The sequence below is a fragment of the Oenanthe melanoleuca genome, unplaced genomic scaffold (genome assembly GCF_029582105.1).
Source record: "Oenanthe melanoleuca isolate GR-GAL-2019-014 unplaced genomic scaffold, OMel1.0 S246, whole genome shotgun sequence".
Taxonomy (NCBI): Eukaryota; Metazoa; Chordata; class Aves; order Passeriformes; family Muscicapidae; genus Oenanthe; species Oenanthe melanoleuca.
In genome coordinates this window covers 3,956-21,512 of record NW_026612895.1, presented here as the reverse complement: position 1 = coordinate 21,512, position 17,557 = coordinate 3,956, and the positions used below count along the sequence as shown (strand labels likewise).

The following is a 17,557-nucleotide window of genomic DNA, read 5'->3' as shown; positions in this document are numbered from 1 at the left end:
ACTTGTACCTGAGAGCCTAGTCCAAATGGCTGAAAATATCAGCAGTACAGAAGAGGTTTTCCCACTACAGTTAGTTAAGCTCTTAGCTCTGTTTCTGAACTTTTCCTCCCACCATTTTAGACTCAGTTAAAAAATTCATGGCTTATGATTTTAACTATGTTTGCTCAGTTACTGTTTCAAACACTTTAAATGGTCTTAGAACCCGTAAGAACAGTTAAACTACACAGAAACACCAAGAGAAAAAGTTGTTACCTTTATTTCAAAAATACCAGTAATACTGACAAATTTAAAAAGCAATTCACACTCATACAAAAGTATTCATGTGTTCTCCAAAACCACTGTATATTAAATGTCAGCATTTAAATCATGTTTTGATTTACTAAAAATAGATGTTTTTTAGCCTAGTTATTTAAGCAACTGCAAAAATCATTAAGACCAGCGTTGGGCATGTAATACAGTAGGACTGTTTGGCAGTCTAGAACAACATTCCCACACCTTGTCCTAGCTCCTTCTTGGTTCATCCGTGAAAAGGAGGACAAGAAGCTACTTGACACTTTGTGTAGGTAGATCTCTAAGAAGCTCTGAGGACTCCAGTCCCCTTCTTTCCATAGGAAGACCATTGCACTTTGGAGCTTACGAAATAATGCTGAACAAACATCCTGTTTTTTAAGGCTAAACTAGTTGAGAAAATTGACTGCTATCTTTCAGATTATCAGTGTGGACAGAGGAGGTTTAGTTCTGATTAAACAGGGAATCTAAATAACAAGGCTTTTTTGAAACCACACACAGTAAAGGCTCAGACAATAGCAGTGCTCACGTTCACTTCTAGCTCAACTGGAACAGCCTGGGTCTGTTCACTCCACCTGCACAAATAGCAGCATCAAGATTTTCTAAAATTATTCTCATAGGGAAAGCAAATGGCATCAAGTCCCAGTTCTTTTCGTGCTCCGACTCCCACAGTATTTGCCTTAACACAAGATCTATGTATCTATGGTTTGCTATATTGCCACAAGTTCAGAGAATGTCCCGGGCTGTCTAAAGCCAAAATACCATGAGCAGGCAGCACTTCTGCACAACCCTGTCTGTCAACTGCCAAGCGTTCGCTGCCCAGTGGCAGCAATGATATTCCAAACATGGAAATAGCTGAAACTAAAGGAGTTATGGCACAATGGGCATCTTATAGCTACTGTTGGTCCTGAGGCTTCATATCTTCCTCTGCCATACTGCAGCTGCAGAACATTCCAACGTCGACAGGCAGCCAGAGACATCAGGTCATATAGCGAGTAATAGCTCTCAGAGCATAAAGTAGTTCGGCTTGCATCCGAGCTTCTACCAGAAGCAAATTTACATGGACCTTCAGGAGAGAGGAGAAATTACGCTTTAGCACAGTGCTCACCATCATATGCTGCACCAAGGGAAGCCTCAGGGCTCTGGATGTTGTGCTGGTGCAGCAGCAGGAGCAGGGGAGCACTGCCCATGTCACCAACCCAGACCTTGCTGTGGAGCTCACAGAGGGGGGCAGAGGAACCAATGCCACACTTGGTGCTGTGGCACAGCATGGCTCTGGCTCATGGGCACACTTAGGTAGGGCTAGAGCCATAGGAAGAGGAATTCATCCTTTAGCAGACCAGATGGTTTAGCAGGAAAAAACGGACAAGCTTTCAAGCACACAAGCCATTCTTCAGCAGCACAATTATGCAGAGCTTGTTCAGTTTTGATGAGGCTAATGAGTAAAGGCAGAAGGGCACTGAATACCTGTGGAGCAGTGGGTGGGGCTAACAAAGGCAGAGGTGATGAGGACATTTGCCCCTGGGGACTGAGAGAAACACACAGGCAGCTACCACCTGAACAACACGGAGTGACTGGCCAAGGTGAAGCACCAGTAATACTCTGAAGTGCCATAAACCTACTATTCCTCCAGAGACACAGGTGTTCAGTAGCTACTGGAGGTAAGAATTTTAGTTCCCCAGATCATCCCCTCAATGCCTTTACTGCATGTCTTTGAGGATGAGATCAGAAACTTGTGGGTGGCAGGGTGTGAAAGTATCTTCTCGCTGACAGCAGGTTGCTGTGAGTTTGCTCTGGCATGTAAGGGTTGTGTGTGGTTTCAGCTGCATGATCTCCATGAGGATGTATGTTCAATGACACATATGGGAATGAGCCTTGGATTTTGATGGCTATGGAGATGCAAAGTTTTGGGCTTTAAAGAAGGATTTGTGTGCTTGGAAAGGCCATCAATCACAGTCTAACCAAAACATAGGCACTGTTTTACTTGAACCATCTTAAATCATTGTAGTTATAAGACCCTGCTTTAAGGGGTTTATCAAAAACTAGAACCTCTAATAAATTATTGATTTCTGCATTTTTTTTGCTTCAGCATTGAGTTTAAGTGAGGCCAAGAAATACCTTTCCAAAGAAAAACTGAAGGATACAAACTTAGTGGATTCAATATCTGGGAGTTAACAGCAGGAAATATGACTAGGAGGTGCAATTCAGACTGTAACCCAGCAGCAGAGCTTTTGGGCTTTAACAAAGAAACTGCTTTGGGGCTATCCATGCCAGAAGGACCAGGGGACTGGAAAGACCCTGGGCAGCCAGAGCTGTTCCAGGTCTGCTGCCAAAGGATAGATGGATGTGTCTTGCACCACTTCCCTGCCTCTCTGGGATACAGACAGTACTGACTGCAGTTGAGGTGAAGCTGTACCATTGTCATGTCTAACCCCCTGTACTGCTCAGAGCTTGACCAGTCCATGTCAGCTCTTAGCCAGCACACAGGCAGCAGGAAAGGGGAGATTATTTCACCCTGGGAACACGACACTTCCCAATGACTTGACTGTGAGCAGAACCCCAGGTGCATCAGCTAAAGCTTAAGCTGTGTTGCTGTCAAGGAGACACTGATCTGGGGCCCGTGGCTGTCCCTCAGCCTGCACACCAACTGTACCTTCTCAGAGTGTTCAAACTGTCTCCAGAAGCTATCATACATTCTTTTTGTGGTCTTTTCAGGAGTGCAAACCACAGTCTTGATATAAACTTTAAAGCTGCGGTCCAACAACTGATTAATTTCACCATAGTCATAATCATCGTATCTGTTTGGAATTGAAAGAAAAACATTTTCAAGCAGCAGTTACTTCACTTGCATTGTTTCAAGTTCCTATGGCAAAACAAATTATTGAGTAAGTGTAGCACTAGTGGCCCTCCCCCATAAACAAAAATATGTTTAAAAATACATGGATGTTTGCTTAATAAATAGTTGTGGTTCAACCCGAGAAAGAAAAGCCAATGTGTTTCAACAAAAACAGTAAAACTGACCTTATTCCAAACATACAGTGAATATAGTTCCAAATAGCTCGTCTTAGCATTGAGGTATCCACATCTTTGTGCATGGCCATTGTGTTGTAAGTCAGATTATAAGCAATATGGAACTTCTCATCAAGTAGTTGTCCTACATCTGGATAAAGACGATTAACCAAGGAATAGCCATGGTCTTCCCAGGAATAATCCTTAGAGTAAGAAAAAATGCAGAATGGAGCATTTCAGAAATGAACTTGTGAAGACCCAGAGCTTTAATATAGTTACAAATCCCAGGGCAGATATTTCACTGGGGGTGGAGGTTGTTCACTTGCTGGTTTTAAGCCTCACCCATGGGGCAGTTGAGAGCACAGCCATTTCCAGGTTTGGTATGTGGCACAATGAGCAGGTTGTTCCCTAAGCCTCTTGGCAGCAGCCCCCAGCCCTTTACCTGAACACGAAAGGTGGGCACGTGCATTCCATGTCTGGAGAAGTCTTTGTAGCCATAGCTGGTATCCTCAAAGTGACGAGACACATCTCTTGTTGCTGCAGATTCTTCATCTTCTGTTAATGGCAAATAGAATTTCACACCATTTGGAAAGAACAAATTGGAAGTGTATGAGCAAAACTCCTGCAAAAGAATGGGTCCCTGTGCCTTTTAATCAAACACCCATATTAAAATCCTCTGGTACAGCTCTGTGACTGCACCTATGGTGTTCAGAGGCAACTCCTTGAAAAACACTCAGGCTTTTTCTTACAGACAAAAATCTTTTTCTCCCTTCTGTTGTGCTGCAGTCTTCACCCTATCCCCTAAATCTAGGGGACATTCTTCCCCTAACTCAAAAGGTCTGTAAAAATGTCAGGGGAAAAATCTGATTTGGAACAGAGAGCTTATTAAAAAAAAGATTTCTGAGGCTTCTATGCCAAGTTTGTCTTGGAGGAAATTGTATTGAAAAGCCCATGACAACCTTAAACGTGTAATAGATTAAGTGTTGTCTCTCAGTCATCTGAAAGTAATGTTTTGTACACTTAAATAGCAAAGCATGTCAAGTATCTTGTTTTTACAGCATCTTGCAGGATGCCTAAATCTCCTGTGAAACTTCTAAAACCCTCAAGAGAGAGATTCCATTTCTTCTGGATATTTCTATAAAATATTGGTCAGAGAGTGTTATGGTGTGTCTGCGAGCAGCCACAAATCCTGGCACTACTTTGCTTTTAAGTGTTCCTGGAAGAAAACAAGGAATCCCTAATCTTGATTCCTTCAAAGAAACGGTAATGTTTCTGAGACATCTAATAGCACTTCTTTCCCCTTTTGCAGGAGGATTTCTTCAAATAATTTGGAAAAGTCTTAATAAATACATATACAGACTGCACTACCTGAAGAACACACGAACATGCTTTCTCTCTTCTCTCTTTCAAAACGCGTGGCCATCTCTTCTTGGCTGGCTTCCTCTTCATCTCTGCACTCCTGCAGCTGCTTCATTTTCTCCATAAGAGCTTCAACTTCACAGACAGACTCTGTAGACTAAAAAGAAGAGAAAGGTATTTCATTTTCATGCAAAAGGAACTGACAATGATGGCAGAAATTGCCAAGCCAGAAAGTTTAAACACAACTGAAGTTCTTTACATCTTTAAATACAGATTTTTCAAGGAACAGTTTTTGAAAGAAACCTGTACTGACCCAGTGGTTTACATTTAGTCATCATCTTTTCTCAATTAGATCCCTAGTATTTTTAGCATGATTTAAAAATCACAGCATTTTGGAACTAGCTGTTCTCACACTAAAATTAGTTACTCTTAGTCTAAATGTTCAGCAACTGAAAAACAAGGAGCTGTAACAGAAATTCTGATAGAGGAAGTAACCACAATTTAACACTCAACTGTATTTTCCCCTCCTTTGCTCACAGAGGAGAAACATTGAAGGAAAAAGGAAGGGTGAATATAAATGCAGATTTAATGAAGCCTCAAAAGAAAGCCAGTGCAAGATAATCATCTTTCACAAGAGCTGTTTTAACACCACAAGAATTCAGTAATTGATCTTGCAAACTTTCATCAACACCGAAATAAAGTAAAATTATCTTTAATTTATACAGTTCTGCCCCTGTCCTCCCTGCCTTTTGCAGTTTGCTCCTTCAGAAAGCCAGAAAGTTCCATCAAACAAATTTAAATGCCACCCACACCACTGCAGTAAAATATCACAGGCAGGCATCTTGCAGTGAGAACACCCTCATGGCTGTTCCTAAACCAACACTTAGTGCACATCATACTTTTCACCAAGGGAAAACAAGTCCAGATCAGCCTAACTACTGCAGGCAGGAGAGGGTGTTTTAAAGAGTGACAAAGTTGTGAATGATCTGTTAAGAATGATCTGTTGTGCATGACAAACACCTCAAGGCAAAAAAGTCAGAGCCTGGAATCAAAGGAAGAGCCAACTTTCCACTGCACTGATGAAAAACGCATTCCTGGCCACTGCTGCTCAGGACAGTGTCATGAACTAGCTGAGGCTGGGACTCATCTCAGTTCACCTTCATGGATGACAGGCAGAAAAAAAAGACAACAGGTTGTGTCTGTTTCTCCCTTTGGTAGCTTTGCCCAGCTTCCCAATATCATTTCAGATTCTCCTAAGTGCATTTTTTTCAATACCCACAATTGGATTAGGCTCATCAATCCCACTCTCAAAGAATGAAAAGAGACAGGCACCCTCCACATATTAAGAAATGACTACTATTGGAAGAGATTGTTTGTTCAGACACTTACTGGAATACTTCCAGCTTGGCTGGCATGGATTTCATCCACCCCGTGGTAACCATTTGTTATATCACATATGCAATAGTTACTGACAGAGGGGGGCCTGAAGGTGTGACCCCCTTCACAGTCGATCTCTGGGCTGATCCCACAGCCAAACGTGAAGGAAGCAAGGGAGTGGTAGTGTGTAAGGAGAACAACTGCATGGATCAGCTCTGCCAGGGACCAGCTGTTCTCTTCAGTCTTCAAAAGTTGCTTTAAAAATAATGCAAGACAAAAGTATTAAAGTAATTCATTTGACCCCACTTTAATGCAGTTTACCAACACATTTCTTTGCCAGGTAAAATTATTTTTCTGACATCAAAACGTGCTTCCAACTCTCTGCTGCCATTAGTGTGCTCAGTGACCTGTTACCAGGTGACCTGCCAGACCTGAGTGGTTAAGCCACAAAGAATACAACTTATCTCCCCTCTCTATCCCTGGGCAATTGATTAAGTTGGGGTTTCTCTCTTGCACCTTTTGGTTTCTATAGAGGCCATAGTGACTTGCATTGACATTTCACATCTCCAACAAAAATGCAACTACAGCTGTTGCATGTTTGTTCAAATGCTCTTTACAGCATCAAAAAACCCAGGCAACTCCTTGCAGATCAGCCATGTGAAAACCTGGCACCAGGGCCAGGCTCCCTCCACCTTGTCCCTGTGGTGGAATGCTCTAGATTTGACAAGAAACTTCAAACCAAACTTCCCCTTAAGGCAGGAAAGTGTGGGAGGTTTGGGGCCTTCTGGCAGAGTGTGCACCCTCCCCCACAGCCTCCAGCTGGACCTGTCACCACCTCCCACCAGGCCAGGCAGCACCCAGAAAGTCCCAGCACCCACATGCTCCTTGCTAAGGGCACAGAGGACAGCAGAGGGGGTGGAAGAAGTAGCCCCTTGGTGGTTTGTTGGTGCTGCAGTCCTGGCTGTCCTGTACCACCACCACTCCCCTGGGCAGCTCTGCCAGCCTGCTCCCTCCTCCCAGCCTGAAAACTCAGCATTTGAACTGGCAGCAAGCCAGACAAAAATGTGGTGGCTGGTGTTCTGCCTGACCTCTGGCAGCATCTCAGAAACACCCAGGGGTTCTGGCACACAGGTGGAGGAGGGAGGTACATATCTGAGCACATCGTCATTGCACCAACAGAATTACAACATGACAGGGAAATTTCAGTGTGTTGTAAATTGAATTTGTTACTCATTTAAGAGCAGTTATGATCCTGTTAGTTTTACACAACAGGGCACAAGTGATACTTTATCATGCAATGATGTAGAACTGAAATCAAAGTCATTACCACAGAATATCTTTCACCCTATCTGGCTCTGAACCCCAAGAATCTGTGATTGCTTTACTGAAAAAAGGGGACATTCACATTACTCCATGAAAGACCTACCTCGATATGTTCCTTGGTGATAAGCCAGGGTCGGTGAGCCAACATTTTGTTCAGTTCTCCTAAATTTTGCAATTTTTGGGGTGCATTTTCCAGACCATTCAACCATTTAGGGTCTCCACCGACATGAAGGAAGTCATTCACATGGAGGTTAACAAGGTAAGAGCACTGATGTCGTGCTGCAGCCTAGAAAGGAAAACAGTGTGATGCAGAAAACAATTACAGAAAGTTAGTACCTTATGACAAATACTGTAAGTCATTATTTCCTCAAAACATCCAAGAATAAGATTTGCACTGATCAAAGACTCAAGTAAAAAAAGATTTCTGAGATTAACACATCAGCTTGTTTTGATTATTGTTCTCACCAACACAAATATCCCTTGTTCATACACACCATCATTATGCTGGCTAAAGGTGCAACATGCCTATACCCAGGGAGAAATACAGGCATGGATTTATTACATGTCCTGAAGCAAGTAGTCCATACTGCATCAGACTCCCCAGGGGGAAGAAGCCATCTCTAGCTGCACATTTACCAGCAACAGTCAAAAGCAGGTTTTAGATTGAATATGGCAAGAGAGACTACAAGCAGCTTCTCAGCAAAGAAAGGCTCAGTATCATTTACTCCAACACTTTCTGCATCAAATTAAGACACAGCCAAAACTTTAACTTCAGCAAGCAAAAATCATTGCACTGGCAGAAACCTTGCTTAGAATTTACATATTTAGGAATGCATGATGGAATGAACTATTGAGTTAGAGAAGGGTGCATGTGGCAGGACACACACACAAGAACAAGCTTTCTTGAGAAACAGTTTCTGAGATACTAAGGAAGCCAATAACAATTGTCTCATTTCTATAGCACACTTTTTCCCTCTTTCTCACAGTCCTACCAAATCTATGAACATAAAGTGCTGCTCTCCTGAAACCACCTGTAAAGCAGACACCAACAAAGCCACTCTGCTTTTCCCTTAGCTGCTGGTGAAATGCCCTTCCAGCTAGAAACAGCAGCACACAGCAACCGCTGCTGTCAGGCAGGACCCGAGTTTGCTGGTGCGTACCATTATCCCGATGTAGTGCCGGTAATGGAGCGGCAGCGGGCCATCCATCTGCAGCAGATAGTGCTGAGTTTTCAGAAAGCTTTCCAGATACTGCGGGTGGAAAACCATCACCAAGGTGACGTTGTCCAGTCGGCCCAGAGTGGCAAAAGACTCAGCAAACAGCGTGTGCATCGTGGCGTCCTCCTTTCCCACCTGAATTGTCTGATTGGAGAGAAAGAGCAATGAGCAATACTGTCCAAGTGCCACCAATAAATAAATATAATGCCACAGCTCCCAGAGGCCTCAAGTGAAAGGAATTATACTATAAATCTATTAATGGCGTTAAATCAGTGCACATAAGGCACATTAAATCCTTGTAATACCTCTAAAATGATCTCTCATTTAGGAGATCACAAGTGGTTATATCAGCAAAAGGAGATTTTTGGCTTTAGTCTCTCCCTAATATGACACTGACTTCTCATTTTTAACTGTCTCACCTTCGCTTTCTTGAATACCCCAGGTTGATCTTAGTTTACTATAACTAAAACCTAATTGAATCATCACTTTTACTAAAGGAAAAAGAGGGAAAGAAATAAAAAGCTAGTTAAGATGATGAAAGAAAAAAAAAAGGAAATTGAAAAAGACTAAAATTCCTAGAAAACCAGAGGCATATTACTATTACTTTTCTTCTGCTCCAAATTCTCTTACCAGACAATCAGGAGAGAAGCAGCAGAAATACTCATTCACAGCACTCTGGAGCTTCTCAGATTCTTCAGTGGTAGAGACAGCTCAAGAAAAAGCAGTCCCAGAGCAGAGGGGCAGGTACCTTGTGGACCAGTAGGAAATTACATCCGGATGTTCACAAGGAAACAGTATTAGGTTTCTCTCATACTAGATAGCAGCATGGGAGGGGTCATAACTATTCTAAAGCTCCCTAAGGCTCTCACTGTTCTGTACACTAGAACTGGCCAAAGTCTCAGGACTGAATGTAATCACTACTGAAAATGTTTTGCAGATCAGCTGTCCTGAAACCACTGTGGGCTACTATTAAAGTGATGTTCCTTAAAAGCATAAAGTTCACTATGTACTTGAAAACACTACCACACCTCCTTCTCAGGGATGAATCTGCTTGGTCCGTGTCCCAGTGGTCTAGGAATTCTTATTCCAAGTTCCTAGAAAAGAAAATTACACCACCTCAGCATTTAGCTATAAACATCTTTTTAACTGTGGTTGCAGGAAAGAAAAGAGTTCTCCATTCAGAGCTGGGCTTATTTGGGTACTTGTGGTACTCTTGCACAGGCACTTTTACTAGTACTGTTTGTACAAATGCAAATCATTTTTTTATACAAGTGCTTTATAATTAGCTGTGCTTGTTTACAGCACACTGCCCTACTCCAGCAACAAAAAGTTCAACAACAAAGGCCCTGTCAACCAAAGAAAACACACACAAATTTATATGCATGCACACACACACACACACACACACACTACAGAAAATTCTGCATAAAGCATACTTTGGCAGGGTGTCCAGGACAAGGAGTTCCGAACATGCCGGCTGCTGTGTGGTTATGCCACTGATACAAAACGAGGCTGCTGTGTGTGTGTACATCCGCAGCTCGCCAGCACACAACACCCCGTGCATCTGTCAGGAAATGAAACAGCTGTAACCCTAATCAGATTTCTTCTTCCCAACCTCAAAGAGCACTTAAACTGCTGAAAGTACCTGATCTACATTTGCATCTGCTTTCTTTTCAAGATAGGATAAAAAGCTATTCACATTTGCAGGAAAGGAGGGAGGGAGGGGAATTTGCTCCATCAGAACTGCAGCAGCCATGTCCTTGCACCCACTTGTGTGGATGTGTTATCTTGCAGGTAAGGTGGAGGCTGGATAACCCTGGCAGTTCACTACTTGTCCTCTCCTTCAGCTGGATGAAGCTTTCTGACAGGACTGTGGCACCCCAGGCCTTTCCTGCAGCCAAGGAGCAAATACAAGAAGACTTGGGTGCATTTGTGTCCTGGCCATTAACACTATTCCCTCTGGAAGGGGGGGAGCTGCGTGTCCCAGGGCGTCTCTCTATGTAGCACAGAGCAGCCCCCTGAGAAGGCACAGCAGGTTCCAGGGGACAGGTACCAAAGCAGGGCATGGCCTCACCTTACACTTTCACACATTCCCCCCATGCCGTCGCTGCCGAGGCCCCTCTGCCATTGTGTGGCACTTGCTGTAAACCAGCTCTCCTGAAGGGATTACTCCCCAGTGAGCACCTTGGCTTCCCCAGGAAAGATGGGAGCCCTGCCAGCTGATGGCATGGCACTCCTGCAGATGCAGGGAGACCTGGGATTAAAGCTGAGGATGGAGCTCAGTGCTAAACACTAGGCTTTATATAAACTAATGGTTTGGGCTCCTTATCCAAGCCCTCTTTCACAATCATCTTTTAGAACATACCCATTGCCTCTGTTCCTTAGCCAAACCCACCCATTTTGTGATGATACCAACTTCGTCCAGGTTCTCAAGCAGGTTTAGATGAATAAATACCATGATGAATAAAAACCATGCAGTGAGCCAGTCCAGGCCACACAGAGCAGAGAGGCACCTTCAGCTGGTTTAGGCCTCAAGAGCAGATGATGCCCCAAGAGCTGCCTGCCAAACACAGCTGTGGCTATTGGCCACATTTTCCCCACATAGGTAAAGGCTGTTATAAACATGCAATACTGGTTGCACTCACTACTGCACTTTCTCTCTTTAGCTGAGGTTTCTATTTGCACGAGTTCACTGTATGAGAAGCAATTTTATTAATCAGTTACTGTTTCCTGAACTTTCCCCTAAGATTAAAAAACAGCTTCAGACAGCTGGAAACAATGAGTGCAGACCTAAGGGGCATGCCAAACTCTTCAGACTCTGACAGTCTCCTTAAATCCTAAAGTCAAATGCCTTCATTTCTCAAGTCTTACTTGGATAAAGTAAGATCAAAGGGCACCTCTTACAAATAGTCTTTTCACTTTTTCCCCTCAATGTAGCTTTTTCCTGCTATGGGTCCCAACATACACAAGCAAGTTTTGCCTGTCAGCCAAGCAATGCCACTTGTAGGATGGAATTTATCAGCATCTCTCTTTAAAATTTCAGCAGAGCTTCTTATTTTCTATAATTACACTAGAGCAACATCTTATAGCCAAACAACAGCAAGCAAAAAGAGATCGTTTAAATTGTAAGCAGCATTTAATTTAGCAGATGTCGGCAGTTTGCCAGATGAAGCTCTCCAAGACAAATACCTTGAAGTTTAATTCTTGAACAACTGTTTTTCAGTCTTTCCTGTTCCCAGAACAGTTAGAAGAAGGAGAAAAAAAGCCAAACCCAGCTTTAAGAACCTGAGATCAGCAGACTGCTGATGTATTTTGCTCCACAATCTAAAATACATTACAATCAATACACTTCTATTTTTTAAAGTATACAGAGGTCAAACTTACAATTACACAGCATGTAACAGGTTCTATTACTCAACCATCCAAACCCTCGCTGCAAAGTGACTTAAGAGGTTTTTTTAATGATTAAATAAGTTGCTTTGTTTTCCATCAGGAGAGGGATCATCCCCCTGAGATCATGGCACCAGCCTAGTACTTGAGAAGCCTGGGGTCAAGGCTTTGTTGTGACAGAAACGTAACAAAGGATTTGTGAAGATGAGCCTGTTTCCCATCTGCAAAATGGGGGCTTCTTCCAGAGGGTGCTGAGAACAGAAACAACTTGCCATGAGGTGCACATTTAACACAGTCATGAGAGTCATGTAAAATCTGGCCCATTAGGAGCCTTTTGAAAACTTGTTCTTCAGTTACAAGCTACGACAGACCTTTTAAAAACTGTTTTCCCTCTCTTTTTCAGAAGCAGCATTTAATCAAGTTCTCCTAGTACTTCAGAAATAGCTGGGTGCTTCCAGCATCTCAGCATTTCAAATACTTGACAACACAGTAATAATTCTCAAAACAGTCCTAGTGAATCTCTCCTTAGTTCTGAATGTATTTCTATGCTTTGTGAGATCCTTCACTAAACCTCCATCTTCCAAATACACTCAACTCAGGGAGCAACACTCTCCCTCTCAAAGGCAAGACCTGCCTCCTGACCAGGCACACCACTACATCTCTCTCCTGCACCTTTCTCTTAAAGCACCATTTCCCCTGAAGCACCAACAAGCTCTTGGTGAAGCAGTTGTGTCCAGGACAAGCAGCAGCTGGGAAAAAACCTGTACTCCTTTTGGTTATTCCAAAAGTATAAGCAACTTTCACGCGATTCCAGGCCACAGAATTGCACACCAAAGTGACCTACTTAGTGACACATTCTCTGCATCAAACTTCTCCTGGCTCCTTTCCTCCTGTTTGTCAACCTCACCACACCACTTTCATTCAGCCTAGAAACTCTGCAGCTGAATACAGCTCAAAGCTCAGCAGAAAGCCAACCACAACTGAGGCTTAAGTTGCAAATAAATAATAACAATAACAACAATAATGGTGATGATGATGCATCAGACGCACTCCATCTTCAAAGCCAGAACATAAAAATCAGGTGGCTGCAAAGCTGAGCACCAAGGGTGGAACAGATCTCACCCTCAACACCCAGAAGCTCAAGCTAATGGAAGGAGGTGAGCCTTGCTGGGTGGCAATCCACTCCACTGCTCACCTTCCAGACACACCTTGATGGAGAAGCAAGACTTTAGCCACGTAAAAGCTGTATTGCTGTGTTGACAGAGACAACCTCAAAAAACACAGAAAAGCCTCCTCTTCCCCCAGATGTAATGTAACTTGTATTTCTGTACAACCATTACTATTATTTCCATGGGAACTATGTTCACCAGATATTTATCATTTCTCAATCTATACATACCCCACCACTGCCATATCAGCCCAGCATCACATCTCATGCATTTAGATAATTCAAGATTTCTGTGAGGTATCTCCCATCTAGGAGAAAAAAATCCCTGAGAAATGGAAAAGCTACACATCTTAGAGAAGCTGCTACAGAAGACTGGTGGCTTGAGCTCAAGTCACAGGCTAATGCCCTAACCATCAGACTGTGTGCCTGTTCAGAGACTTCTCAGCCAGGAAATGCTTTATGCAAATTTACACCAAGAAACAGCACTGCAGAGCTGAGACAGAAAAGTTAATGAGACAAGTCTGCAAGCTTAATTATATACTCCCCAGTTACCACTTACTCTCACCAGTCTGGCTCAATTTGCACATTCAACTCCACAAGGACAGCCAGACCAGAAGTCTGTACTGCCTGCACATACATGCTCAGGGAAGACCACTCTAAAGCCTCAAACGTGTAAACTCACACAACGTAGAGCTCTTCTGTAGCTTACAGCCCAATTTTTAGGTAGCTTTTTTAAGCCTCTTCACAGGAACATAATTCCTGTCAAATTTATGTAAAAAGCCTGAGATAAAAAGTTGAACTGCAATTGTGTAGAAGAAGTTTGCAAATACTTAAAGTACAACACACATTACCTCTGCTAGTAATAGAACATCAGCTGCTTTGGCTCTGATTCTCTTTAAAATGTAAGTTAAAAAAAAAAAAAGTCTAAACAAAAACCCAGTATCAGAAATTTCACTAGAAACGCTGAAAACAGAACTAAGCTACAAGCCAGGTCACAGAGCCTCTGGAACAGGAACAGCTATCTAACCTAAGCTACAGTTCTCTCTCCACTGTATGCCTAAAATGCTTTTTCAGATCCTTGTTGGTTCCTCACTGTTGGTTCCTTGCAGCTAGAGCTCTGCCCCTTATCACAAAACCTCTCCCAAAACTCAGTGGTAGTTCTGTCCAATGAATCTGGGAACTGTTATCAAATTGCTAATTTTCATTCAGGATTGATGAGCTATGACCCACAATGCTCACTCAAACAGCTTCCCTGGTATTAGCACAGCAAGTCATCTTGCTCCCCTCAAGTACAGCCAGTACCACTATCAAGCCTACCAGATTTGTATCTACCAGAAAGACTTTTTTACATACTTACTTAGGCTGTCTCTAAATGGCAAAGGGAACATTTTATCATAGACAAGCCACAGGCGAAGCAAAATGATAATTATCAATTTACTTCACTAAACTACATTTAAATTAACATCTTTATCTGAATCATCTATGTCCTGATTAAGCACTAAGTGCTGCTAGGTTCAAATTATATGAAAATCACACCCCATAATACAATATAAAACAATCTAATGTAATGAACCAGAGAAGGGAAATGAGATTGAGGTGAATTTTTTGGAGGTAACATTTTCCCAGACTAGTCATCATTTTACATAATCCAAGCGCTTTCCTACCCAAGCTTAGGGTTAAGAAAGGCACAATGAGCTGTGAGTTAAAAACTTCAACACAATCTCCCAGTAGAATTAACTCCTCCAGCATGCCTGTGCTGAAAATTCAACCTAGTATAATATGATTTGAAGCATGGGCATTAAAAATACCCATTTAGGGCTTTATAAGCTTATAGGATGAAATTCCCTTAAGCATGTACATGTCCAAGAAGGTTGTGCAGCATTTCCAAGGGAGATTTGGCACTTACCAGTCTAAGAGGCTTCATGCTGCTGCTGCTGAGCTCACTATGAACTGTCTGGTTCCTACTTCCCCTTTAAAGGCCACCGACAGCAAAATCTCACTGGTGGTGACACTGAGGCTACAAATGGAGTTTCCTTGTTTAGGACCTTAAAAACAAGGACTGGCACAACTGGCCCCACAGGACAAGCTGTCCCCAAGCTTAACACTCAGCTAAAAACTGTATTTTCAGTTCTGCCAAATGCAGTAGCTATTGTAGTTTCCATATTGGACAGAAAATTTTTAGGAAGAAGGGAATTAAGAACAAAGAGTCGTGATTAAATATATTTCTTTTCCTGTGCACAGAGAAATCCTACATATTTTCTAAATGTGGGGCTATGTAGAGCTGGCTGGTTTTCCTATTTTATTTTGTTCACTTAATCCCGAAGTAGCTGCAATTGGTGTGGCTTTCCCAAACAAACCATGATTCACATTAAAATGACAGAACAAAAGTTATCCTAGAAATAGTCATGTACTTCAAACTTTTGCACTAGTTCCATTTGCTGGGTATGTCAGACTGTCATTCAGCTGAAGCAACAGACATGTCTCTACTTGTACGGATTTGAAGAACTGGGAACAAGTACTCCCCCTCTGTTACAAAGCACTTTGTTACACAGACCTACCACTCTTCACTGGAATTAGAGCATGGCAAATGCTGAACTGCTCCTCTTTCATATGGAGTATGTTATTCTTACATTAATCTAAAGATGTAAATTACTTCAATTTCATTATAATTTCTCTGAATGTTTCGAAGTCCTTTGAAATACCTGATTTTAAAAACATCCCCATCTATTTTATGTGACTTGATTCAAGAGAGAAATCAAAGCAAGGGAGAGGGTGTCCAAGATCCCACACCTTGTTCACAATGGCAGGAATAAAAGCAAAGCCCAGGCTCCCCTGTCTCCATCTTTAGCACCTCTCCTCTGGTTGTTTTCCAGGACTGAGCGGTACAACTCCAGCTGTCTCAAGGTGCCTGCCTATGTGGTACCTACTCTTCCCCAGCAATAACAGCCCTTCCTGAAGTGGTTTTGTGACACAACTGCCTACAGTCCACAACCCAACTTACTTTTGATATGAGCTCACTGAAACTGAGGCTGAGTTTCAATGATTAGTGCCTACCTTTTTTTATATGGCATTTCTGTAATGAAACAGAAAGCATTATAGGGCAAAGTATTTCGAATGAATGCCTGCAATTTCCCTGCTGTAAACACTATTTAAATGCCAATAAATTGGTGACACAGAAGGAAACAGTCTAAACGTGACTGTTACAGTTTGCATTACATAGATTTTACTACCGGGTTATGTCAAAGCAAAGCATATATCCATATATATATATATATCCATATGTATCCATGAAGTACCGGATTACTCTAAATCAGAAAAATACAAGTACTGCAGCAACCTACAGCAGTTCTGATGATTTAAAAATTTCCCTTAAAAAGAAGAATCCTAACGTGGTGACACTAAGAAATTGACAAGAGGGATCCAAATCAGCAGGTTTATTCCTGCCCAAAATAACGTTCTTGACTTGCATTTGTTTGTAATTACAGCCCGCTCTTCTCCATGAGAAACACAAGACAAGCATTACTGTTTCAAAAGGGTAATCCAAATCTATGCCGGGCAGTTCCGAGGCAAAAACCACCTGGACGAGCCCAAGAACTCTGCAGAGGCACCCGGTTAGCACACACACCGGCGGAGCACAGCCCTCCTGGGACCAGCGCGTCGCGGAGGACAGCGACAGCATCCGCACGGTCACCGCAGGCAGCAGCTGCTGCTCATCCCAGGGCTGCACAGGACCTGCGAGCCCCGACCGACACCCTCCGGGCGAGGTAACGCAGGGAAACGCCGCTGCTGCCGCCGCAGCCCGCGGATGATCCGCAGGGGCTGCCCGCGCCCCCGCCCCTCCTTCCAGCAGGGATTTCTCCGGGGGATGCGCACAGAGAGAGGGACCCCCGGCCCCGGCGGGCTCAGCCCGCGGGGACACCCGGGCCACCCGCGAGTACCTGGTGCTGCCGGCCCGGCCTCGCCACCGTCCGGCCGGCGCTGCGGGGCTGCGGCTGGAGCTGGGGCCGGGCTCGCCGCTCTCGCAGCCCCGCCGGGATCTACCCCAGCGCCGCCGGGGCGGTCCCAGCCCCGTCCCGCCCGCCCGGCGCACGGCAGGGGCGGAGCGGCGGCCGGGGCGCTGCCCCGCCGGGACCGGCGCTCGCCGCGACCTTGCGGCTGCTCCCGGGGCTCGGCAGTGCCGCCAAATGCCCCGGGCGGGGGCACAAGAGGCGGCAGCACCCGTGCAGCCCACCCGGGCCCGGCAGGACAGCCTCGAGCCCCGGAGCCCTCGGCTCCGTTCCGCTCTCCTCCCCGGCACAGAGACGCTCCCTGGACAATGCTTTCCGCCCCGCTCTCCTGTTCCTTATGCAAGAGTTTCTATCTTCTCTTTAAGCAACAAAATAATTACGGCTTTTAAACTGAGAAATCGCAGGAGGTTCACATTTTG

The 17,557-nt window shown here is 43.9% G+C and overlaps 1 protein-coding gene across 4 annotated transcripts; it reads right to left on the bottom strand.

Moving 5' to 3' along the window:
• Positions 1 to 240: 240 nt before the first annotated feature.
• On the bottom strand, positions 241 to 17,243 carry SESN1 (sestrin 1). Of its 4 annotated transcripts, XM_056516063.1 has the most exons (11): positions 17,070 to 17,243; positions 10,010 to 10,137; positions 9,602 to 9,667; positions 8,517 to 8,717; positions 7,460 to 7,642; positions 6,046 to 6,288; positions 4,666 to 4,813; positions 3,740 to 3,852; positions 3,310 to 3,500; positions 2,942 to 3,086; positions 241 to 1,354 (listed from the first exon to the last, which is right to left on the bottom strand). In XM_056516063.1, exons 2-11 carry the CDS (start codon positions 10,043 to 10,045, stop codon positions 1,268 to 1,270), a joined length of 1,413 nt encoding a protein of 470 aa, XP_056372038.1. In that variant the 5' UTR covers positions 10,046 to 10,137; positions 17,070 to 17,243; the 3' UTR covers positions 241 to 1,267. The 4 variants fall into 4 exon arrangements, with proteins under 4 accessions (XP_056372038.1, XP_056372040.1, XP_056372039.1 ...); XM_056516065.1 differs by lacking the exon at positions 10,010 to 10,137; XM_056516064.1 differs by lacking the exons at positions 10,010 to 10,137; positions 17,070 to 17,243 and adding an exon at positions 15,038 to 15,147.
• Positions 17,244 to 17,557: the final 314 nt, after the last annotated feature.

Excerpts from the sequence above, each read along its gene's own strand:
- SESN1 (XM_056516063.1), bottom strand. The coding sequence starts at position 10,045 with ATGTTCGGAACTCCTTGTCCTGGACACCCTGCCAAA. Across the intron at positions 6,289-7,459 it reads TCACCAAGGAACATATCGAG|CAACTTTTGAAGACTGAAGA; the intron begins GTAGGTCTTTCA and ends TTATTTTTAAAG. Across the intron at positions 3,501-3,739 it reads TGCCCACCTTTCGTGTTCAG|GATTATTCCTGGGAAGACCA; the intron begins GTAAAGGGCTGG and ends TCTTACTCTAAG.